Raw genomic sequence first — 26,429 nt, forward strand, 5'->3', positions numbered from 1 at the left:
TTCGCTGCGCGATTTCCCTTCCAAAAACAAGAATCGAATCACCGACCGATACTGCTCTTTTTCCATTTTTCAAAAATCAACGGACACACTTGCTTTCACACGCTCTCAAAAATAAACTACAACTCCGATCCGGCTGAAATCATGACATTAACCATCGAGAAGGTTGTACTACGTGATAGAATATTTCTTTTGCGAGAGTGGTGCCATCAGGCGGTGAGACTAAGTACTTATCGGACCACCCTCGTATATACCGACGCGCGTTTTTTTTTGAGTGGCATCTCCTGTAGTCCTAATCCACACGTTGCGTATTTACATATGTTGAGACGACAAAGTAACAACTGCCTTCTTTAGTCTGTTCGAGAATGATGTTCAATTGAATATATTTTGAAGCGCTTCTAATACTTGAAAAACTCACAGAGAACTAATTCACCTGCTTGTTTCGACCACAACCCTAAACCATCATTATTCAAGCAAGCAAGACCATCTTTCAGATTATCTAAAAGCACATGAACTTTTAGAGCTTGAGATACTCCGGTGCTGACAATAGCTTTGCGAAGGTCAGTTAAATTTGCATCTTAATTGCTGATATCAGCACATTTTGTAGAAAAACAAGAATCTACAATTTTGTTCATGAGTTTGAATGAAGCAATGTAAGGTCCCAAGTGGAAAAATTTTATAAAGTTTCTATAAAATTTTTATAGAAACGTTTTTATAAAATTTTTATAAAAAAATGATTCTATAAAATTTTTATAGAAAATATAAATTATGTATAAATTATATATAAAAATTTATTAAACGTGAATTTTGTAAAATTGTTGTAAAAATTAATTTATTTACATGATTTTATTTATTACAATACATAAGGGTACATAAAAGATGTATGAATCTACTTATAATTATACTTGCGACAACAAATATATTGTAATCTATTTTTTTTGATAGGTATTTGCTGGTACACATAAATAATTTTGAACGCGCATGAGCTTACCTCGAATGCACTCAACGGAAACAATGCGAGTAGTATAAGTTTCCCTAAAAGGTATTAAATAATTTGAAAAATCTAAAGATACATTATTTGAGTTCATTGAAATTTTCGACGCTAGTGAATCTACGACATATTGTCGTAAAACGACATACATTTCATGTTGATATTGCACAAAGTATAGTACACATCCAAACGTATTATCATTCAAAAATACATGAAAATTATTTCGTACTTTTTGTCTCGTATACAATACAGAAGTTACTACAGTGTTAGATATTTCTAAGCGCATGAAAAATCTTAAAGCAGCAATATCCACACCTTTCTGTATAAAAAATGTAAGCACTACATCCAAATTGTTGTCTACCAAAGCTTCATGGTTGACTTGTTTACCAAGGGTTTTCCAACCCGAATCATCTCTGGGCAAGTTGACATAATTGAGTTTATGACGTAGAGCTATACGAGCATTAATCAATTTTAGCGTGTTAGCGATTTCCATGTCGATTTTATTTGAACCGTGAATAAGTCTTTTTACGCAACCATTTTGATCTTCGAATGGAAAAGCAGACTACGTTGGCAACGGCCCCCAAAGTAAAACATTTCTAGCCGTATGAGACATTTGATGCATATTAGAAACACATTTATCTAGTCCATAATAATCTTCCAGTTTCATTATAAATAAAAATAATAAGCAATCTGAAATTTCAATTTGATCTACATGAATTTTGCTTGTTAATAGAGTTCTCAAGCCGTATACCCACTCTAAGTAGTGATCATAATATTTTTTGGCAAGTCTATTTTTTAACAAAATTGGAAAATAGTTTAAGAGACATTCTTGTATTTCGATAGCTTTCCAATGTTTCATGTATTTCAATGATCTCGGTGTTCGAGTCACGTAATCAGGTGGGAATATTTTTTGTAATTCTTTGTCAATTTCGTCACGAAATTTTTTTTTAACATAATAAGGTTTCCTTTTATTTTTGGGGTCAAACCAACACTTGAAAAGTATTCTACCAGCCCCAAGAAGTGATATATGCATATGTTCGGAAATAAACGATTCCGCTGCGTCAAAAAAAGGAATTAGAGCCGCTACTGATGGTCCTTTAACACCCTTTACATGTTCTACACCGTTTTCTATAGCTTCTCTAGCTTGCGCATACATTCGTTCTTTAGTTCTTAAAATAGGGTCGCTATTGGAAGACACCGAGTACACGCGATTATGGCCTTTACCCGTTGCACAAGTTTCACCTTCATGCTCGCAAGTACAGCAACCGTATTCACCGTTATATTGCATGATATTTTGAACAGCTGCTCGAGCTTGAGCATCCATACTTGCAACCGGAGCTATTACTTTGCTGTTAAATTTTTGCCCGTCTTTACTGATCCAATTTATACCTTCTGCATATTGTTTTTGCAAAGATTGCGCAAATGGAAATAAAAAAGAAGTCATATCGGCTTTTTTAACTCTACTATAATAAATCCCACAAACGAACTGATAATTTCTACGATGCTGAGGCCCTATATTAACAACTTGCGCCTGTATCAACCAAACCTGACCATTTGAACTATTGCTAACAGGAAGACCATCCGTGTTCCACAGTAAACAAATATCAAACTTATCTTTTATACAGGTTTCTCTCAATTTTTTATATTTTACACCTGAGATAATGTCGCATACAAAATTTTCATCTACTACATAATTGTTATAGAACTTACAACGATTACCGAAAATCGTTCGACTCGCGCGAGGTTAATAAGCGGCTGAACGAGAGAAGCCGCGATCGGTTCGCGAGAGAGAGAGGGCGCGTAGGGGCAATGACCGGGAGGGGAGCGTTCAACAGGCAGTATGACTGTGTCACTCAGTCCACCTGCATCGTAGCTAACCCTTTTCCGAGTCGTTATCGCGTTTTCTTTTGGTGGTGCGAGGTTAGAGGCGAGAACTGTAGTGCGGTGTGCTGGGTGCAGCAACAGCAGCAGCAACAGCAACAACAGCAATAGCAGCAGCCGTAGCAGCAACAACAACAACAGCAATAACAGCGGATAGCGGCGAGTAGCGGAGCAGCTAATTGGCGACGCGTGCTTCGGATACGGTTGGCCACCGTATCCTCAACTATCTCGCGGTAGGTGCATCTTCCCATTATTGTTGATAGCGTGTGATCCCGCGCAGCGTGCGCGAAGAAATTAATTGTTGCGTGCGAGCGGTTAGTTCGCGACGTTCGCGATTCTCTCTCTCTCTCCTACAGCGTGTATTGTCATTCGCGCTAGCGTGCGCAAGACTCTCAGCAAATCCCCCGTGTATTTGATTTAATTGAATAAATCGGTCAATCGTTATCATTAAATCTAGTCATCGTTATTTTGTCTTTCCTTTGTCCGGAGGTCGCGTCTATTTGTTTTCGATTCAAATAAGCCGGTAGCGTAGCACGGATCACGCGGATACCGGTAGACGGGAATCGTCAACATAGTTTCCAGCAGCGGCCGCGCGAACGCTACTAAGCAAGGGCGACAGCGCCGCTAAGCGGCGAGTTGGGGGAACCCAACTCGGAGTATCGAAGAGACTCTGCGCAGGCGCACTCCAAGACAAAATAGGTTGATGTGCTTCGAGCACATAGATAACTAGGCGTCGTTTAGTCATTATATAGGTACGTTCAAGAGATATTATAGGCTAAACGGCATCCTGTTACAAACTCTTCTAAGTACATTCCTAAATTTTGACATTCAAGTGCGTTTTTTATAGCAGATTCTTAACTATATTCTACAAAAAGCCCTTTTAGATCTTTACTGTCGCATGCTCCATTGAGGCACTTGGTAATTGGTGTTTGAGTTTGCCATTCACCTAAATATTTACCGCATTTCTCACAATAACGATGTTTTTTTATTACGTTGCCGCTATTAGGTAAAATCGAATCAATCAATTTCAACAGAAAATATTTTGATTTCGGCAAATTGTTTGGCTTTGGTATAAATTTGTTGGTTACGTCAAGTAGCTTGTATAAAGCTTGTTTTGTTGTAGCATTCTGTAAATAATAGTCTAACATCGTGTATACTGCTTGACCAACCGTTAAGTCTGAGCCCTCATACAGTTGCTTGTAAAAATCATCGTCATCGCAGTCTTGATCAAGTACATCGTCGCCAGAATCAGATTCAGTTTCGAAACCATCATCGCTACGTAAAGACTCAAAAGACATCGATCTCGTTGGTGTTGAGCATAAACTGCTTCCATCATCGTCGCTTGACATCTATAGAAAGTTCATGTAAATTAAAAAAAAAATATCATTTATATATTGTAAGTTTACATATTGTTTACATAACCCTAATTTAAATCTATTTAATTTTCCATAAAAGTTATTTGAATCAATAACTATATCACTTCGGAGCCAAAAATGCTTGATATTTGTTTGAAAAAAAAGTAGCGCACCGCGCGAGCTTACAAAGCTTCGCACGCTGTTCGCTGCCGAGCAAGCGAGTGATCGAGCGGCGCTTCAAGGCTCGGCTAATGCTGTTATGATCGTTCGTCCGAGTGGCGGCGGCATCGGTTGACCTGCGTATATGCGCCACACAGCGCGTTGCGGTCGAATGAGTACGTTTTATTTCTTAACTTTTACGCGTTTGTATTTATACCAATTGAATGTAACTTGAAAGGGTTATATTATGATGTTTGCAATGATGTTTTTGCTTTAATAAGCAGTATTGATTTTGCAAATAAAATAAGAGAATTGTAACGAGTCGATTTGAACCTCGCGCCTTTTCGCATTTGCGTGTGTGCGTATGTGGATTCGTTGCTGATTACTGCGCATGAACGCAGGTTGAATAAAACTAACGAACACCATGGCTTGCTCTCTTGTTCGGTCTGCCGTGCCGCCAACGCAACTACATCTCGTTACACTCGCTACTGCCGCCGAGACAAAATCCGTGGCAAGGTCAACTCCGAAACTGTCATCTCCATGATGCAACGAGGCTGAAAATTCATCATCTCGGAGCAAATCATCAATGACAAGCATCAGAAGATTGAGTGTCCTATTTCGTCATGGCATTTGAATTCGTCGTGCAAGTGGAGTTCTCAATGTTCGCCGCGTCGTCGAATTTGTTGGCGGTACAAGAAATAGCAACGGTATTATGAGTAACCAACAGACTTTGTTAACGTAAACGTAAGCATTTATTGAATTGAGCTCAATTACTTAATATTGATTATTCCAACGGACAAAAGAAAAGTAAATCTATCATTAACTCGCAATCAGTATTCCACGTTAAAAGGAAAAGAATTGAATTTACTCGCAATTTTAAAAGGGAATGTGTGAATGTAGTCGTGATCACGAATCTGTATATTTTAGTTTATGAAGCTTCAACTATTTATAATAATGCATGATGGCCAAAAGAAAAACTATGTTTTTTATTTCAGTGATCCTTCCTTCTCGTTGCGTGATTCGGGAACTTAAATAATTTATGCTCTACCGACTGTGAAAAAGCCATTTTAATTACATATTGTATTTCTATCATATATGATCTTATATTGGCACCCGACCACGTGGTAACCTAACTCCTAAATTAAAAATGCATGGCTAATTCGAATGAGTCCTCGACTTACGTGACGAGATCAGGAAGAACATCACGTAAAATTGTTACTAATTTGTTTGGTACGAGTACGAGGTCACGAAACAACAACATGAATGTCATTCCTGACGATCCGAGAAATGAGGCGAGACGTCATCAAGCGGATCTAGAGAGGCAAGAAGCTGAAATACGGCGACTCACTCAACAATTGAATGAGCAAACGAATAATGGCAACAGACTTCAGGAAGAGTTACAACGATCAAGAGAACAACTGCGCCAAGCTCGAGAAAATGCCCAACCTCAACAAGATAATATCCAGGTAGAGCCGGTTGCCGTACAGCGAAATTTCGTAAATGACTTTCTATCATTGATCGGAAACGTACAAGTAAATCAAATTGATATAACGGTCCCGTCATTTTCTGATGAAAATAGTGCAAATCCTCTGGAATTTTTAGACGAAGTAGAGAGATATTTCCGTGTGACGAGAGCAGGTCGCTGCCGGTCTCTCGTCCGCGTTTCTCCCTCCCCCACTCGGCTAGGCGTGGTGGCCAACGTTGGGCGCATTAAACTATGCGTCTAACACTTGGCCTTTTTGTTTCAGCGCCAAGGACGGGCCAGCGCAGGTTGAGCGCATTCGGAAGTTGAGGAGCGCGGAGAGAGAGAGAGAGAGAGAGTACTAGGCCCACGCAGGTATAGGCAGGCGTGCGACGCGTGACCGATAAGCGGCGCGTCGCGTGCCGCCTAACTAATAGGTCTAAGTAGGGAGAAGAGCGAGCGCCGCTGAGCGGCTGCAGAGAGAGCGCAAGAAAAAGTGCGTAGAGAGAGAGTCGTCGCTAAGACAGGTCAGAGTGCGGAAGTCGTTAGCAGTCTAGTTCCGCAGCCTGCTAGAGAGTGCGAGCAGATAGCGAGAGGAAGATTGTCTCCATTCAACGCCCTTGCCGACGGCTGCAGCCTGCCAACCAGTAGGAGGGTCGACGTCGCCCACAGTCACCCGGTCGGCGACAATAGCCAGCGACCACCCACGACCTGGTCAGCGACGGCGCCCGATACTCTCAGTGGCGGCGCATCACCCAGGGTTCACGGCGTGATCAGAACAGGGAAACAAAGGTCAAGCCTTCCATCCTCTCTTTCTTTTTACTCTCTCTCTCTGTCGGTGCGACGGCCGGTACGCGTTTAATGAGATAGCCTGGCGCTCACGTGCCGGCTATCTAAAGGTTTGCGTTAGCCTGATTTTTAGTTGTCTAAGTAGCGACCGGTAAATTGTCTAGGCGCTCATGCGCCGGGCAGCTTACCCGGTATTTGTTCATGTAATTCGAATAAGTCGTAATAGGTTAGTTACACGATTAGTATTAAGGAAGAGCGCGGAATAATTATATGTAAGTTTAAGTAGTTCATTGTTCTTTTGTAGCGGATAGATTGTTAGATTAAGTTACGTCATGCGCGCATATGTTATGAGTTATTATTATTATGAATAATTATAGATAAGTGAAAATTGATTCTTGTCTTTTGAGATTCATTTATCGACCTTCCCTCATCTGTTTCCTCAATTGTCTTGAGCGAAAGCGCCTCACTGACCCCCGCAAATAACTGGTAACGCGTAGTATCGTTACATGGCATCCCTTGTGGGTCTGGCAATTGGGAAATGGATAAGGGAAATGGTTTAGTAGTGAATTTTTTCTTTTGAAATAACGGTTAACTAATTTTCTTTGTGAACTAAGGGCAAAGAGTGCGCGTAAAAGAATTTCGAGTTTTCGGTATTTTGAATTCTTGTTAGTGCTTGCCAGTGACCTTTCTTAATAGCGGTGTCGGATGACAACGGTGCGTCATTGAGTCGCTTTGACGCTAGACGATTGCGTTCTTTCTTCGCTTTAGTTTTTCTTTGTTTTAAGAATCTTACTAAACTGCCTATTCAAAAATTACGGTAAGTAAATTTTGATAAATTGTAACTTCTTTCTATAAACGTAAGCAAGGCGATTTCTTGCCGGCTTATAGTTCGGAAAGAAATTAGTTAGTAGGTATCAGGTTACACGGACCGGTCGAGACTTGCTTAGCCCCATAAACTCGCGTCGTAGTCAAGTTACGGATTTTCACTTTTAGAAATAACAATGTCGCTAGCGTGTAGAGATAAAATAGTCTTGCGTAAAATATTACGCGATGCGCATGCAAAAAAATTAAAACGCAAAATTGATTCCACAGAACCGGCTGTTCTGTTGGAATTAATGCGCTATCGCGAACTTAGTCTACACGGTGATTTTGAGGAATTACAAACTCGGTATTTTCGATATATGCTGTTAAGAGAGCGGCCAGATTTGCAGCCACCGTTGCGCTCGAGCGATTTTGCGTCGGGCCGAATCCCGGAAAAGCTGTATGACGAACAGCAAGAAACAACGGTAAGCAGTGCGCGGAACGCGAACCTGGACGATGAGTTCGCGGTAGCTGCAGCACCTTTGGCGGCCGAATTATCATGTGAGCAAGAGCAGGCGACACAGGCAAGAGCAAGTGTTGCCGCTCCTTGCGAACAAGTTCGACCGCCGGGCGAAAATGCAGTCGCGCTCGGTGATAACGACGTATTACCGATGGCGGCTCGCTCGCCGTCGGACAATAGGATCGAACGCGCACGCGAACAAGTAGCGCAAAACCAAGACGAGCGTAGCACTAGCGCGATAAGCCAAATTTGGGGGGCCCTCACAGCAGTACCGCGATGGATATATAGACGAGAAGTGCGACAAGGTGTTACAGACGGCGCGAATACAGTTTTTAGAGTTGAAAGAGAAGCGATGCACAGTAGAGCGGCTCAGGCCGAACAGCAGGCTTCATTGCCGCCTCAGGCCAAGCCGCTCGGCGATCGCGAGGCGCTGAACGCGCCAGCGATTGCGACTGAGTCATCGGTCCACGCGAACGCACCAAACAATAGAGCAGGTAGTACATCCCTCTATGCCGATTCAAATAGATCGGCGAGCACGAAATATCACGCGCCTAGAGTAAGTTCATGGGTTGAAGACTGGGAGCGCGAGGTACGAGTAGCTACTAGAGAGGAAATGAAAATACCAGCTCCATTAGGTGAAGGTTCGATTATTAGCGAGAAAAGCGTAATAAGCATAAGGCGACCTAAACAAAAGCAAGTGAGACAGGTAGAAAATATCAGTGAAAGCGACACTAGCCCGAATCTATCGGATACTGATAGTTGCAACACTTATAAAATTAAATCGCCGCGGAAAACTAAGCAAGTAAGAGCGGAAAGATCAAGCAAAAAGAGTGCTCCTCCAAGAATCAAGTATATAAATGGTATACCTGCGGATGGAGTAAGCGCGCTAAATGCCTGGTCTCTCCGTTTTTCCGGTAAGGATAGTACAAACGCACTAAGTTTTTTATCAGGTTTGAGTGATTGCCAGCGCTATTATGGCATCTCGGACGAAGAGATGCTGATAGCAATAGGCACCGCATTCCGCGATAAGGCGCGTCCGTGGTACGAGGTTAATCGCGGTATGTGGAGGACGCTGAAAGACTTTAAAAAGAGTTTTTCTAGCGAATTCTGTCGACGACTGAACAGAGAACAACTGTACGGCGAATTGCGTCAAAGAACACAGGGCGAGAATGAGAACATTACGGACTATGTCGCGGCTTTTCAGACGATTTTACGCCGTTTTGATCCGCCCGTTTCGGTAAGACGCCAGTTAGCTATGATCATAGAGGGCCTACATCCAAGATACAAGCGATATCTTGAAACTAAGACTTTCTCAGATTTAAATAGTTTTAAAGAAGCGGGTATGGCGCTCGAAGATCGCATGGCCGGTTGGAAAAGGTGGCAAAAGCCGCCCACGGCAGACGTAACGCTAATTCCGGAATCCGCGTACACAGAGACGAAGAAGTCACCCGGTAAACAAAAATCGGTCGAAACCATTGACGGTTTAAACGACGCGATGGACGAGGTCTTAATAATCGAATCTCCTAAAAAGAAAGCGCAGCAACAGAACAAAAAACTAGGTAAAAAGGGCAAGAAGCAGAACGGTGAAATTGCCGTGGCTATTGCCGACAGGCAACAGCCACAGGCAAGAAACCAACCTGCGAACGAAGCCGCGCCTGCTCACCAGAGCGCGCAGGCTTCGTTGGCCCCGGCTGCAGGCGTAGCCCCTAGTCTGGTTCCGCAGCAGCGCAATCAGGGAGGTAACAACTTAAATAGGCCATTCACGGGGGCTTGCTTCAATTGTAACGCGGTGGGACATAGAAGGGCGCAATGCCCGATAGCTCAGGTTAATCCGCGGGTAGTGTGTTATAAATGCCGACAACCGGGGCATTACGCTAATAACTGTCCAACGCGAACTTCAGAGCCGACATTATATTGTCAGGTTTGTGGGACAATCGGTTACGCGTTTAGAGAATGCCCTACTTGTAATCAAGTGAAGCAGGGAAACCTCAGCGCGGGAGCCGTCGACCGCTCGACGACTCCTGCCTAAGACGGATTGAGCGGGCTATCGAGGTAGAGAAAGTGCTTTGCGCAAGGAGCAAAGGCACCGTAGAAGTAGGGAACAGAGTTGAGGTAAAAAGGGAAGGCGAGAACAAGGCAGAAACCGCCAGTTCTGCGCCTCCTTTTATGAATTTAGTAAAAGAGGAAGGCGAGAACAAGGCGGGAACTGCCAGTTCTGCGCCACCTCTCTTAGACGAGGTAATAGGAGAATATTTGAAAGTCAAGGCTAAGGTCAGGCGTGCAGTATTTGTAGAATATGAGGATCCGGAAAAAGGGAATAAGGAAATCGTTGAGTTTAAAAACGTGTTTAAAAGTGAGTTTAGTCGTTCGACATTGAAGGAAGTTCAGGCGCAGAGTGACGAGGGCGTAAGTTTCCCTAGTAGGATCAGCAATGAACCCGAAGAGGCAAATAAACGTGACTCGTTACAGCAGGACGCGGAAAATCTTCAAAAAGATCGACACACAATCGCGCGAAAAACTTTGCCCGATAAGGATAGGCAAGATCCGATAGGGTTTAATAAATTTTGCGCGATAACTAGCTCACCTAAGAAGTGCCCAGCGAGGCAAAATGAGTTGCCATCGTCGCGCACGAACACGAATGAGGTAGGTTCAAGTATTTCGCCCACGGTTGGGCAGGCTTCGGAAAAGGCCGTTGCTTCAGGAAATCAGGATGAACCTGTGAAAGAATTTGTTGGTAAGGAAACGAGCTCAGGCGCTGCGCTCCTATCGGAGCGAGCTGCGACAAAGGTCATGGTCAGGCGCGATAGAAATGAGCTTGTTGATACTAGGGTTTTGTTGTTTGGACGTTCGGTCGTCGGTGCCGACGCACCTTCCGTTTTGGTGAGGGGAGGGTCTGAGTGGAACTCAGAAATCCCGAAGAAAACGGCAGATGAATCAGATGCAGCGTTAGTCGCAGTAGTAGAGAATAGGTTCTTTATTAAGGTCGACATAGGCGGGCAAGTCTATACAGCGCTGCTAGATTCAGGTGCTCAGGTATCGGTAGTAGGACCGAATCTTGGTTTACGTTTCAAGGACCGGTTAAAGCCGCCTACGATTTTTGTACAGGGCATCTCAGGCGAGAAGCCGCAAACGTGGGGCGACTTGAGGTTAAGTATTGAAATTGGCGGTAGGACGAATTGGTTAATTGCGACGGTAGTATCTACGCTTAAGCACGACTTGATTTTAGGAGCCGACTTTTGGATAGCGTGGAATATAAATATTAGCTACGGTAATCGCGCTTGGCGGGCAGGTGACCAAGGCGATTGGTATCCGTTAGCAGAACAGAATAGTAACGAGATAGTTGTTTTTGCGGAATGCGCAGGTTTAAGCAGCTACGAGGAGGCTCAACGAGAGACAATCTTGACGCTCGTTCGCCGGATTGTCCCGGAGCCTGGTGAATCTCCGGCGGTTACAAAAGTTATCGAGCACGTCATAGACGTAGGCGATGCGCGCCCGATAAAGACGCCGATGCGCCGAATGTCGCCTCCAATATTAGCATTCACGCAGGAAGAAACCATGCGGCTATGGAAGGCGAAAATAATTAGGCCATCGAACAGTCAGTGGAGTAGTGCGCCGGTAATCGTACGTAAGCAGGATGGCGGCTATAGGTTCTGTCTCGATTTTAGGCCGGTAAATAAGGTTACGAAAGTGGACGCGTATCCAATGCCTAGCATTGACGCTATTTTAGATAGGTTGCGCGGAGCAGTCTACCTGTCGAAAATAGATTTGCGAGCGGCGTTTTGGCAAATTCCGCTTTCAGAGAATAGCAAACAATACACGGCGTTTGCGGTCCCAGGTCTTGGTTTATGGGAGTTTGAGCGAATGCCGTTTGGTTTGGTAAACGCGCCGGCTACTTTCACGCGCCTCATGGACGCACTTTTCGGTCCAGAGTATGAGCCGCACGTTTTCTGGTATCTTGACGATTTGCTAGTAGTTAGCGCAGATTTTAACAGCCACGTGACCTGGCTAGAGAAAGTTTTGAAGCGTTTAGTAAGCGTTGGCTTAGAAATCAACTTAGAAAAGTCCGATTTCTTCTGTACCGAGGTAACTTACTTGGGGTACAGGTTAGATAGTGAGGGTCTGCGTCCGGACGACGACAAGGTGAAGCCGATAGTAGATTACCCTGCGCCGAATAACGTAGCTCAATTACGCCGATTCCTAGGTATGGTAGGATGGTATGCGCGTTTTATCGAACACGAGAGTGAGATAAAGGTCCCGTTGACCAAGCTCATCCGAAAGGACCAGCCATGGGAATGGAAGGAAGAACAGCAAGTTGCATTTGAGAAGCTAAAGCGCGCATTAACGGAGGCGCCGGTACTCGCGCGCCCTGATTTTACGCGCCCCTTTTACTTGCACTGCGATGGCTCTTCCTTCGCGGTTGGCGCGTGTTTGGTCCAGGTATTCGACGACGGCGAGCATCCCATATGCTACGCCAGTCGGATGCTGAATGCGCATGAGCGAAATTACACGGTGAGCGAAATCGAGTTTTTGGCAGTACTTTTTGCGGTAAAAAAGTTTAGACCTTATATAGAAGGCTCACACTTTGTCATCGTTACGGATCATAGCGCGCTAACTAGGATTCTTAATAAACGCGAACTTACAGGTAGATTGGAAAGATGGGTATTAGAATTTCAGCAGTTAGATTGCGAAATAATACATAGAAAGGGAGCGCTGCACCATGTGCCGGACGCACTTTCGCGAGAATTTGAGGACGAGCTCGAGGTTTACGCATTTGATAAGATACAGGATGCTTGGTATCTACAACGCGTGAAAGACGTTCTTCAAAGACCGAAGAAATTCGAGAATTGGAGAGTAGAGGGTAATGTCCTGTATCGGTTCATGCGCGATCACTTGCTCGATCCGATAACTAATCGCGAGGAATGTTGGCGCATGGTGGTGCCGCTGGAGTACCGAGAAAGGGTGTTGAGAGACGCTCATTGCGAGCCATTCGCTGGACATTTCGGCCGTGAAAAGACTTACGATCGAATTGCTCGTGAGTATTACTGGCCAGGAGTATGGTATGATGTGAGGACGTTCGTAAGTGAGTGCTCTCAATGTCAGAAGTATAAGGTAGTCCAGCAGGCACCCCAAGGTCTAATGGGTAAGCGCGTGGTAGAAAGACCATGGGCCGTAGTAGCGACTGATGTCGTAGAGCTGCCCCGTAGCAAAAATAGGTTTAAATACCTAGTGGTTTTTCAGGACTTATTTACTAAGTGGGTCGAGCTAAAACCGCTGCGATCGGCAGACGGCCCTGCCCTTGTTGCCGCGCTTGAGGAGTTAATCTTGTTCAGGTGGGAAACTCCAGAATACATCGTTAGTGATAATGCGAAGGCATATAGGAGCAAAGTATTTCAAGACAGGTTGCGAGAATATGGTATCGAACATGTATTTTGTCCTGCGTATCATCAGCAAAGTGACCCGGTTGAGCGCGTGAATCGAACGCTAAAGACGATGATAGCGATGTTTGTAGATGCCGATCACAGGAGCTGGGATAGGTATTTGCATGAATTTCGTCATGCTATCAATACGGCGACTCAGGCGTCTACAAAAGTATCGCCGGCGTTTCTAAACTTTGGTAGGGATCCGCGTCCGGTAAAGAGTTTGAGGCGCGAGATCGAGACAAAGGCCCCTATTGTTAAGATAGATACGAAGGCGTGGGAAGATAGGCTATCACGTTTAAATGCGTTACGTGACTTGGTAGCTAGGCACATTGATGAAGCTCAGGAAAAGCAAAAGAAACACTACGATAAGGGTAGGCGTCAGGTACTCTTTCAGGTAGGTGATTTGGTTTTGCGCAAAGTGCATACGCTCTCGAGTGCGGCGGATGGTAAAAACGCGAAACTCGATCCGAAATTTGATGGACCGTTTGAAATTATTTCGGTAATTTCGCCCGAAATCTACGAGCTAACGACAAACAGTAAACATCGTACGGCTAGGGTACACGTCTCGGAAATTAAGCGATATATACCACCGCGTAAGGTAAATAAGTAGTTCGCGAAGTAGGACAGGTGTAATAACTAAATTGTTTTGTTTTTAAAGGTACAAGAGGTTCATCGACGTCAGGTGATGATGGCTGAAACCGAGAAGTCGGGCCGCATCACTCAAGTCGCCGAGGCTCAAACACCTACAGGCGACGTGACCGCATCGGTAAACTCGGCGGGAATTGCTGAGGCTATGGAGGTAGACCGAGCGTCGGAGTCTGCCGCCCGGTTTTTAAGCCTTGGGCAGGCGGCCTCCTTTGACGTCGAGGTTGCCTCCTGTGCTTCACAGTTCGCACGGACGTCGGTCGGCGGAGGCGGTGACGGGCAGGCGAAGGGGTTCCCTTTGCCGCCGCCTTTGCCTTCGCCCCCGACGCCGTTCGTGAGCGACCGGCGAGGAGTCCGTCTTCTAACGAGAAATCGCCTAGCGGGTTCGATAATTCGTCTGGCTGCGCCCACGCGTACCTGGGACGAGGCGGTACGTCGTAGCGCAGCGTTTCGGCTCACGACGCTTTGCATACGCGAAGCGTCGGAGAAGTCGAGGGTTATCGCCGCAAAAGAGGGAATTGTCTTCTCGCAGGCGGGCACGAGTAGTCAAGGCGAGAAATCGCCGGGCTCTCGAGCTGCCGCGGGAGGATATCTCGCGGGTAGGGCGGCAAATCGGAGCCGTACCGCGAGGGCTCGCATTGGAAGGGGAAGCTGGAGTCCCACGAAGCAAGGCGCCACCAACGGTATACTGGAGGTGGTGCTGAGCTCGAGCGACTCCGAGGATGAGGCGATGCCGGTGCAGGAGCTGCCTCGAGTTGCTCCACAACCACACGTCCATCCTAATCTCCCTTTCAAACCGCTCGCGTTACAGAGGCTAGACCCCGCGTACCAATTCGTCCGCAGGGGCGGGCCCGCGCAATTCTACCCAGCGGGGTATATGGAGGACGAAAGAAGGAGGGAGGCTGAGGCTCGCCAGAACGCGGGTAGGAGGAAGCACAAGATGCGTTTCAACCTATCCGCGTGTAATTTTGAGAGGCCATCCTCCGGTTCGACGCCAACTCTACCCGAGATGGCGGAGGGAGCCGTTGTTGAGGCAACAGGCGCCCTCCAGCCACCGGTTTCGTTGGTTGTTGACGGAGGGAGAGCCTCGGGAGTTGGTGCGAGCACAGTCACCGAGAAGACGGGAAAGGCAGGCACAAGGATGGAAGTGGTGGTGCCGCCGACCCCACGAAGAGTGGAGCCGGTTGTGCCGGAGCGACCAACCCTTGGGCCGGTACGACCTGTCCCGACTCCTCAGGTAGCGAGCTCAGCCTCGTCCTCTGCGTCGCCGTGTTGGGTTGACGAGACCGGATTTCGGTTGGTGAGGGGTAGCTTCCTGCAAAACCTGGCTCCGGTTCCTTGGGATGAAGAATTGGACGTGCCCTCGTTCCGCTGCTTCAACTGTAGAACGGGGTCACATCCCAGGTCGGCCTGCAGGAACCCGCCTCTATCGCGTCCGGTTTGTAGAAACTGTGGGCGACTCGATGTACGCGTGCAGAACTGTCCGCGTTGCCGCGATGCCTTCGTGGCAGACCAGGCGCGCGCACGACCGGTGGAGGAGGTAAGGGTTCGGGCTCACCCGGCCGAACCAGTAGAGCTCCCGGCAGCGCAGCCAGAGACTGTGGAGCCGGAGCTCGAGGTTCCTAGGTCGGTGCCCGAGGTAGCCAGCCCTGAAACCTCCATCGGAGAGCCCAAAGCGAAAAAGCCCAGGTATCGATGTGGCAAGCGTTTCCGCGCTAAGCTCGCACGTAAGTCACAGAGGCTTGCTGCGGAGCAAGCTAGGGCTGAAGCCGGTACGACCGAAAACACGGGAGTGGAAGTCGCGCCGCGGACGGAGCAGGCGTCGGTCCCCGTGAGTGAGTCGAGCGATCGGAGCGCCCGGGTGATTGGGTCCGAGGCGACTGATGATGCCGGCCAAAGACTATCCGGGGCAAGTGCCTCGTTTCCTTCGGCGGAGGAGCTTCGAACGCTTAGGCTCCGGTATTTGGAGTCGTTGGAGCTGCAGTAAATGGTAAGATTCTTGGTTTGATTGAGTACTGAGATAGTCGCGATCTTGGCGCAGTGGATTAGTCGGCTTGCTGTGACGAAAGGTTAGGTATATCACTCGGATTAGACTATTGGGTTTGCTAGATTTTGCCCTTAGTTGATCTGGTTGCTACCAACTTATAATTAATTATGATTTAAGCTAAATCTAAGGTATTCTTATATAATTTAGTGTCTATCGTTGGTTGCCATTGCCGGTCGATAGAGAGAGAGAGGGGGAGAAACAGAGTCAGGCCGTTCGCGGGTGCGAACTTTGGCCTTGGAAGGGGGTGTGACGAGAGCAGGTCGCTGCCGGTCTCTCGTCCGCGTTTCTCCCTCCCCCACTCGGCTAGGCGTGGTGGCCAACGTTGGGCGCATTAAACTATGCGTCTAACACTTGGCCTTTTTGTTTCAGCGCCAAGGACGGGCCAGCGCAGGTTGAGCGCATTCGGAAGTTGAGGAGCGCGGAGAGAGAGAGAGAGAGAGAGTACTAGGCCCACGCAGGTATAGGCAGGCGTGCGACGCGTGACCGATAAGCGGCGCGTCGCGTGCCGCCTAACTAATAGGTCTAAGTAGGGAGAAGAGCGAGCGCCGCTGAGCGGCTGCAGAGAGAGCGCAAGAAAAAGTGCGTAGAGAGAGAGTCGTCGCTAAGACAGGTCAGAGTGCGGAAGTCGTTAGCAGTCTAGTTCCGCAGCCTGCTAGAGAGTGCGAGCAGATAGCGAGAGGAAGATTGTCTCCATTCAACGCCCTTGCCGACGGCTGCAGCCTGCCAACCAGTAGGAGGGTCGACGTCGCCCACAGTCACCCGGTCGGCGACAATAGCCAGCGACCACCCACGACCTGGTCAGCGACGGCGCCCGATACTCTCAGTGGCGGCGCATCACCCAGGGTTCACGGCGTGATCAGAACAGGGAAACAAAGGTCAAGCCTTCCATCCTCTCTTTCTTTTTACTCTCTCTCTCTGTCGGTGCGACGGCCGGTACGCGTTTAATGAGATAGCCTGGCGCTCACGTGCCGGCTATCTAAAGGTTTGCGTTAGCCTGATTTTTAGTTGTCTAAGTAGCGACCGGTAAATTGTCTAGGCGCTCATGCGCCGGGCAGCTTACCCGGTATTTGTTCATGTAATTCGAATAAGTCGTAATAGGTTAGTTACACGATTAGTATTAAGGAAGAGCGCGGAATAATTATATGTAAGTTTAAGTAGTTCATTGTTCTTTTGTAGCGGATAGATTGTTAGATTAAGTTACGTCATGCGCGCATATGTTATGAGTTATTATTATTATGAATAATTATAGATAAGTGAAAATTGATTCTTGTCTTTTGAGATTCATTTATCGACCTTCCCTCATCTGTTTCCTCAATTGTCTTGAGCGAAAGCGCCTCACTGACCCCCGCAAATAACTGGTAACGCGTAGTATCGTTACATCCGTTTAAAACAAATTCAATGTGATAGAAAGTTGCACGTGGTTACTATGTTACTGAAAAATAAAGTTAGAGCATGGATGGAATTACAAAATCCGTTTGAGAATTATGATCAATTTAAAGTTGCCTTCATGGAAAATTTTTACACAGTAGAAGTGCAAGTTAGAACTAAGAATCGGTGGTTGCAGGGGAAATTTAGCCCTCAAAATCATGATAACTTACAATCATTTTACTATTCTCAGTTGAGAAAAGCAAATTTTATTAGACCAACTATGTCAATTTACGAAAAAAATCATTCAATTATTCAACAGTTACCTAAATCAGCAAAACTTGCGTTGGCTTCAATAGATTGTAACCAGAGTGATTTGATTATTAAAACCTTAACAAATTTAGATCTTCTATTCGCAGAAAATAAAAGAAATTTTGAAAACAAATACAATTCATATAGTAATCATAACAACACACAAGCTGAAATCGGGCAAATAAATACTTACACTAATAGAGGTCGAGGTAGATTTAATAGAGAACGAAATAATTATAATCCTCAACGACATCATAACAGTAGACGTTATTCAAATAATAAACCTTCTCAAAATTTTAGTCAAAACAAATTTCAATTGCCTGATTTAACGATTCCACCTCCAAACATAAATAATAGGTCTCATTCAAATGGTACAATTATTGATGATAGCCAACAAAACAATTCAAACTTTAATAATTTAAACTAAAAAATGACGCATTGAATTATGGCTCATCAGTGCGTCAATATTATGACGTAATTAGAGATTTATCTCATGACATAATAAATAGTGAGAGCCACACACAGTCAGGGACAAATAAAATACCTTCATCCCCCAGAGTTTTACTTGAAGTTGACAAATATAAGGTGTGGTGTCTTGTAGATAGTGGTAGCCAAATAACAGCAATATCAGAAAACTTTTATAACAAAATAAAAAATACAATACGCATATTAGAATTACCAGTTGCAAACATAATAGTATCAACAGCTATTGGAAAAAAATCTACAACAGTTAAAAGACAAGTAGCATTAGATTTAAAAATTAATACAAAAATATTGTCGTTTTATTTCTTAGTAGTGCCTTTTTTGTCGACAGATATAATTCTGGGAAATGATTTCAACTTGAAATTTGGTATGATCATAGATTATTGGATGACTCAATTGAGATTGAAGGATGAAGTGATTCCTGCTCATTCGGTTTTGTTTGAGAGAGGAGATTTAGAAAGATTAATAATAAGAAATAAAGAAAAAGTAACTTGTATTCATATAATCAAAATTGAAAATATTGAAATTGATAATATATACGAAACACAAAATAATGAACTGAATGATTATCAGGAATTAAAAACCGTTGAGAGAAATAAAAATAATGGTATAAATATGAACGATTGTGAAATTAATCAAAATCCAACGGTAAATATTATTAGGAAAAATAATATAGAATATATTGACAATTTGTCTGATGTTTACGATGATCTTATGGATCTAGATATTGATTTATTAGATACTTATAATAATTGTGTAAATATTAATCGCATATATATGAATAACATGAAGACAAGAGTAATGCATAAAGAAAAAGAAAATGAAAAAAGTCTTGATGATCAACTTTACTCAATTGCGTTTTCAACTGAAAATCTGAATGACGGGGAGAAACAAATTTTTCATGATCTTTTAATTAATTACAAAAAATTGTTTGAAAATAAAACAGGATGTGCACTGGGTTATGAGCATAAATTGGTATTGAAAAATAATAATCCAAAAATTAATCGATCATATCCCGTACCATCAGCCTTACAGGAACCTGTACGTAGGGTCATTAATGAAATGTTAGAAGCAGGTATAACAGAACCTTCAATTAGTCCTTACTGTAATCCTTTACGTATAGTGGTTAAGGAGGATGATTCATTGAGGGTTTGTTTAGATGCAAGACAAATAAATGATAACATCGAAGATGATTTGGAATCCCCCCCTATTATAGCAGAAATAATGCAAAAGTTTTATGAATGTAAACATTTTTCAAAAGTAGATTTACGAAATAGTTACTGGCAGGTAAAATTACACAAAGAGTCAAGACCTTTAACTGCATTTAAATTTGACTCAAAACCATATCAATGGATTCGTGTGCCTTTTGGCATCAAAACAGCTGGCAGCGCGCTCATTAGAGCTTTCGCCATTTCACTTCAAACCTCTCTTCCAATTAATTTTAAATTTTTAGTTGAAGAAAATAATGAAGGAAAAATAGAAAAGGAAATACCTCTACAACTTTCTAATATAGAGAAAAATTTGATAACCTATGTAGATGATACTGCTATTGCGTCTAAGACTTTTGAACGTCATATTCAGTTGTTGCAAATAATTTTTCAAAAACTATTACAAAGTAATTTCACAATAAAAATTTCAAAATCAGAATTTTTCAAAAAGAAGATCTTATTTCTTGGCTATGTTTTATCGAGTGAAGGCATAGAGCCAGATTCGAAGAGGATTGATGAAATAATTAAGTTTGAACATGCAAAAAATCAAACACATTTGCAACAATTTCTAGGTGTATGTAATTACTACCGCAGGTTTGTCATGCGATATAGTGATTACATTTCGCCATTTCGAGATTTATTGACTGGGGATGCGGTTTGGCATTGGACAGATGAGCATGAGAGAAATTTTGAGGCCTTAAAACAAAATTTCGCTCGTGCAGTTTGCTTGAGTCACATCATACCTAATAATCTATTATTTAAGTTGCAGTGTGATGGTAGTTTGATTGGTATAGGCGGCACATTATATCAAATTGACCAAGAAAAAAATCAATGTATAATTTCGGTAGCGAGTAGATGCTTAACACCTGAAGAAACTCGATATACTACTACCGAAATAGAATTACTAGCTATTACATATTGTATTACAAAGTTTCGGTATTATTTGATAGGTGTCAAGTTTGAAATAATAACTGATCATAAAGGTCTGACATTTTTACAGAACACTATCTACCATAATTCGCGCTTAATTAGATGGTGCCTGTTATTGCAACAATATTGTTATGATATATCTTATTGTAAAGGTTCGGACAATGTAGTTCCTGATTTTTTCAGTCGTAATCCTATGGGAAGATTTCATAGAGAAACGGAAAAAAAATTGATGATTGGTTTACTCAATACATTTATTTTTCCTTCTCAAATTGATAAAGTTTCTCCTTTGGTAATTATGGCAATAAATGAGGAAAAACCGTCTTTAAAGCATATGTTAAAAAATTTGAATCAATTACAATCACAGGACATTTATTGTACATCAATCATGAATAAATTTCTTGCCAACAATAGCAAAAAACAAACAGAAAACTTTGAAATATATCAACAAATCTTATTTCACCGCGAAAATAAAAGTAATTATTATCGTATTGTTATTCCAATTATATTAACAAATAAAATAATAAATTATGTTCATAACAAATTAGCCCATCCGGGTGTTTTCAAAACTTTAACTTATATCAAACGATTTTATTACTGGAAATTCATGCATAAGCAAATAAAAAAGTTTGTATTAACATGTGATTTGTGCCAGAGGGTTAAGTATTTGTCAGTCGCGATGGAGGGACCATATAATCAGGTTACATCAAATTCACCTTCAGATTTGGTCACAGTCGATTATTATGGACCCGTCCCTCGCGCCAGGGGAGGAATGGAGTATGTATTTGTCGTCTTAAACGTGTTTTCAAAATTAGTACGTTTATACCCATTGAGAAAAGCTACCACAATAAGTTCACTCGATAAAATCTTGAATAAATACATTCCAGAATGCGGAAAGTTCGAGAGAATATTAAGCGACAATGGTACTCAGTTCACCTCACATAAATGGAGAGATTCGCTTGAAAACATAGGTGTCAAAGTCTTGTTTAGTAGTGTAAGGCATCCACAATCTAACCCCACCGAAAGGGTTATGCGTGAATTGGGTAGAATGTTTAGGACCTTGTGTAAGACGAAGCATACCACTTGGGTGAATCACATAAATACTATTGAAAACCTTCTAAATGTAACTACTCACTTCACAACAGGTTTCGCTCCAAATGAATTACATTTTGGTAAATCGATACAAGATGAAATACAAAAGTTGGTTAGGTTTCCAATGCAACCGAGAATTGATCATGAAATAATTATAACTCTTGCTCGAGAGAATATTCAAAAAAGTTTCAAGAAACGCTGTAAAAAACAAAAAATAATATCTAAAGTAAAACTCAATATAGGTGATTTAGTGATGCTACGTGTAAGACATTTATCAAAAGCGTTAGACAAAGTCACGCAGAAGTTCTTCGATATATTCGAAGGACCGTATCGTATTTCTAAAATAATCGGTGAGAATGCATTTGAAATAACTGAGTCTGATGATTCCAGTGCGATTATTGGTACTTACAATCGCACTAACTTGAGAAAGTATAAAAATAGATCCGATTCGTAACCTTTTTAGATCCAAATGATGATGAAAGATAATTTTCAAATATGTAAATAGAATCTTAGTGATTATTCAAGATGTAAAAGGATGTAGAGATAGATTTGAGGTATGGAATGAGTGAGAGGAATGAATGAGTAAATTTAAGATAAGATAATAGCTTTGACGATGTGTTAACCCGAAAACCACGAATATTTATTTATATAAATGAACTACTTGTAAAGATGTACATAGAAAATCTAAAAAAATCGTACATGGAAAATGACTTTAATTTAAGAAATGAAAGTGGTGCGAGTCGTGGAATTGATGATTTAAATTTATGTGTAATTGTAAATGTGCGAATTGTGGAATTAATGATTTAAATTTATGTTTAATTTGAAATGAGTGAATCGTGGAATTGAGGTTTTGTGAAAGACGACGCTTAATACTGAGTAAAGCAGATCATGAATGTCAGTCTACCCGAGCCTATATGGACTTATTCTCAACCCTCATAAGTCCAAGGGAGGAATGTAACGAGTCGATTTGAACCTCGCGCCTTTTCGTATTTGCGTGTGTGCGTATGTGGATTCGTTGCTGATTACTGCACATGAACGCAGGTTAAATAAAACTAACGAACACCATGGCTTGCCTTCTTGTTCGGTCTGCCGTGCCGCCAACGCAACTACATCTCGTTACACTCGCTACTGCCGCCGAGACAAAATCCGTGGCAAGGTCAACTCCGAAACTGTCATCTCCATGATGCAACGAGGCTGAAAATTCATCATCTCGGAGCAAATCATCAATGACAAGCATCAGAAGATTGAGTGTCCTATTTCGTCATGGCATTTGAATTCGTCGTGCAAGTGGAGTTCTCAATGTTCGCCGCGTCGTCGAATTTGTTGGCGGTACAAGAAATAGCAACGGTATTATGAGTAACCAACAGACTTTGTTAACGTAAACGTAAGCATTTATTGAATTGAGCTCAATTACTTAATATTGATTATTCCAACGGACAAAAGAAAAGTAAATCTATCATTAACTCGCAATCAGTATTCCACGTTAAAAGGAAAAGAATTGAATTTACTCGCAATTTTAAAAGGGAATGTGTGAATGTAGTCGTGATCACGAATCTGTATATTTTAGTTTATGAAGCTTCAACTATTTATAATAATGCATGATGGCCAAAAGAAAAACTATGTTTTTTATTTCAGTGATCCTTCCTTCTCGTTGCGTGATTCGGGAACTTAAATAATTTATGCTCTACCGACTGTGAAAAAGCCATTTTAATTACATATTGTATTTCTATCATATATGATTTTATAGAATCAAGAGTTTGAAATCAATGAAATACCTCATCATAATCCATGTATCTTATTTCATCTCGAATTTGATCATCCGCCTCAATGTCTGCTTCTGGTTGAATCGGCAATAATTGTTGCAGTCGATTCCAGCGCCGTAGTGTTGATGGTGGAATTTCACCAATCTAGAATAAAAAGAATTGTAAAGAAATAGTACAATAAAAAAATTTGAATTTGCGTACTCGACTCAAGAGTACACGAAGCAAGTAATTTACAAAAGTTAAAGTGTAAAAGAAAGGCTAATTGAACATACGATATTTAATACGCAGTTGTATACAGGTACGTAGAAAAATGAAAATTATAATTATAGACTTATATGAACAAAATTCGGTGTTTTATTTACCTGATTATTTTCACGCCTATATGCACGATACCTCAGCATTTTTATCTTCCGATATCATTTTTTGCAACTTTAACCATTTCAAATTTAGAATGTCACTCAACGATTCAGCAAAAAAAAGCCACTCTTAATGTACAACATTCATGGCATCAAAAAAAAAAAAAAAAGTATGCTGAAAAGATAGGTTACTGCAGTTGACAGCGGCAAGCTGACCAAGTTCGAGCTTCTACGCAGAATAATTTGTTACCTCTTCGAGCGGATACGTATATCAAGTCGGTGCGAAAATGTCAAAAATGCAGTATCTTTTGGACTGCGGATCTACGGTATGTTTGATCTACGAACGATCGATCCTCAAAGATAAAAAAACCAGCAAGCTCAGCGAAGGAACTACCATTTCTTATTTGTGGCCAGAAGATTCTCGAAAAGCTCAAAAGTATACCGGGACCATCGTCAAAATATCAGGTACAAATTAATAGATGTGTTTTATGAACTTGACTACGTACTTTTTTTTTACTTCGTATTCAAACGATTAAAAATCGACTGCAGTGCCTAGATAAAATTTTCGCAATGTATCGAGCTTGAGGTGATCGATGTACATTCTTAACTTAAACTTGTGTAAAGTCAACTAAAAATTATACTTCTATTCAACCTGCGAATATTTCATAACCTTCTATACTTTTGATTGGCAGTAAACGTAACATTATTACTAATTGTTAATTTCATTTGTATATAAGTATGGTTTTAATAAGTAAAATGAATTTCAAATACATTATTTGCATAAAGATGATGAAGAATATCTTTTTGACGAAATGAAAAAGCTCAAGAAAGAGAAACTTGCAAAAAGTAAGGAACTGAAAAAGAAAACCGCTGAAAAGAAAACAAAGAAAAAGGTACTCTTTTTAAAGCTATACATTTTTTGTTTTTTTTTTTAAATTTCGTATGCTAATGAAATATTTTTCATTATTAGGCTATTGAGAATCGTCTAACAAATAGAATTGATAGCTTGACGACTAAAAGTATCATGATGGAGATGGAATTCCAAATAAATGTAGGCAAAAATTCGGCTGATAGAAAAATAAATAGCGGTGAAGTAAATGCAAGCTCTGAAGAAACAGTCAAACTACAGTTACCAGAAGGACTGCACTGGTTATTAGCCGATTTCCGAACCATGTCTACTTACATTGATGCTTGCACTGCCTTGTACGTAACTTTAAACGAAAATATTGGACTTCTTCAGAGGGTATGATAAATTATTTATATTTTTTGCCAATAATATCAACCAAAAAAAAATGTTCAACAATCATTTTATTTTAGAAATTGGCGTACCTATCTGAAATTATCAGAAGTTATGATACGCGAGCAGGTACCTCCGTCGCTGATTTGGTTGAGAAACCGTCAACTGAATCCGAAAACGTTGAAAGTGTTGCCACTTCTGATATTCAGAAAAATAGGCGCTCTTACACCATTCCCGACGAAGAAAGCGATCAAGAAAGAGCATGCGACGATATTGGTGACTGCTTTCCAAATGGTAATGAAGACTTTTGTATGGAGCCATCAACATCTCAGCAGAATAGTTCATCCACTAAGCGAAGATCTTGTGTCATTGCTGAACTTGAGCCAAAACTGGGTTTGCCAACTGACATGGAGTCTGACAATGACGACGATCAAATATTATCTGATAACGAAAAAGAGCTTTTCAAGGAAGAAGATGCAGTGGTAGGCATAATTAATTTTTAAAACCAATAAAACTTTATTCAGTAACATTGTAAATAATTGTAGGACAAGGCTTATTTGGACACACCACAATCTCCTGAGTCTTCGCCGATCTTACGTGTAAAACCTCAAAAAAAAAGGTAACAGGACTATCACCATTAGCGACGACTCAGACGAAGAGAATCACGAGGTAAAATAATAATAAATAAATAATCGCATAAAAAACTAAATTTTCATCATTTCATTTAATGCTAGCCAAACAGTCTTCATAAAAGCCAAACGAAACGAACTATCGAGCCAACCATGATGATAGAAGTGAAAAAAGAAAAAAAAGGAAACGAATTATTTGAGGACGAAATTGAACACCCTGCAAAAAAAATAAAAACTGAGATCGGTGATATCAATATCGGTGATGGATATTGGACTTTGAAGAATTACGAAGAAAATGCAGAAAACCATGTAAAATAAACTACAAAAATATTCGAGACAAGTTTGTAAATGTACGAAAATTTTTATAGATCGTTGAGTTATCATCCGGTACGAAAATCTTCATCAATGCCTATGAATTCAAGAGTGCTAAGGAATCGTGTTATCGCCAAACCCTGCTGGCACGAGCGTTAATGGATGCCATCTTCAAGGAGGAAGCTCTGCGTACATGTTCTCTCAAAGGTAGGAAGGCCAATAGCCGTGGAGCCGCTCATGAAACTCGGCCAGGCCTTTACAAGCCGGCTGTGGAAGCGATTATTGGTACGTAAAAATATTGTATCAATACTCATACGTACATATATGTTTTCACAAATAACTTTTTCCAATTTTTTTTCTTTTAGCTTACGTGCGAAAATACGGACAGAAGCGTCAATGGGCCCCAATGAATGATCAACTTGTGCTGGCTTCTATGAGGCAGAAGTTAATCGATGATAAGGATCGTCAAATTTTGAATGCCAAGCGTATTTGAATGAATTCCACTAATTTTTCTTATATTATATAATTTTCTTTTCAACCTTAGGTTTATTAATTTATGATGATTTATATCACAACACTGATTAATTCATTACACTTGTTCTATCTATTCTGTATCATTCGTGTATATGTAATTTCATAAAATAAAATTTACATATATATACTCTATATAAGTTTATC

The 26,429-nt window shown here is 41.9% G+C and overlaps 1 protein-coding gene across 6 annotated transcripts in view; it reads right to left on the bottom strand.

Moving 5' to 3' along the window:
* LOC131675209 (inositol hexakisphosphate and diphosphoinositol-pentakisphosphate kinase-like) overlaps positions 1–26,429 on the bottom strand; it is a 650,144-nt gene that overhangs the window by 569,331 nt on the left and 54,384 nt on the right. For 4 of the 6 annotated variants that reach the window (XM_058954120.1, XM_058954119.1, XM_058954118.1 and 1 more), the window contains one exon: positions 23,230–23,361. The exons of the other annotated variants lie outside the window; for them this stretch is intronic. In XM_058954120.1, the coding sequence (XP_058810103.1) occupies positions 23,230–23,361 (132 nt within the window). The remainder of the gene's footprint in view (positions 1–23,229; positions 23,362–26,429) is intronic. 6 annotated transcript variants of the gene reach the window in all.

The sequence above is a fragment of the Phymastichus coffea genome, unplaced genomic scaffold, assembly GCF_024137745.1.
Source record: "Phymastichus coffea isolate CEN01 unplaced genomic scaffold, Cenicafe_Pcof_1.1 PCOF00017, whole genome shotgun sequence".
Lineage (NCBI taxonomy): Eukaryota > Metazoa > Arthropoda > Insecta > Hymenoptera > Eulophidae > Phymastichus > Phymastichus coffea.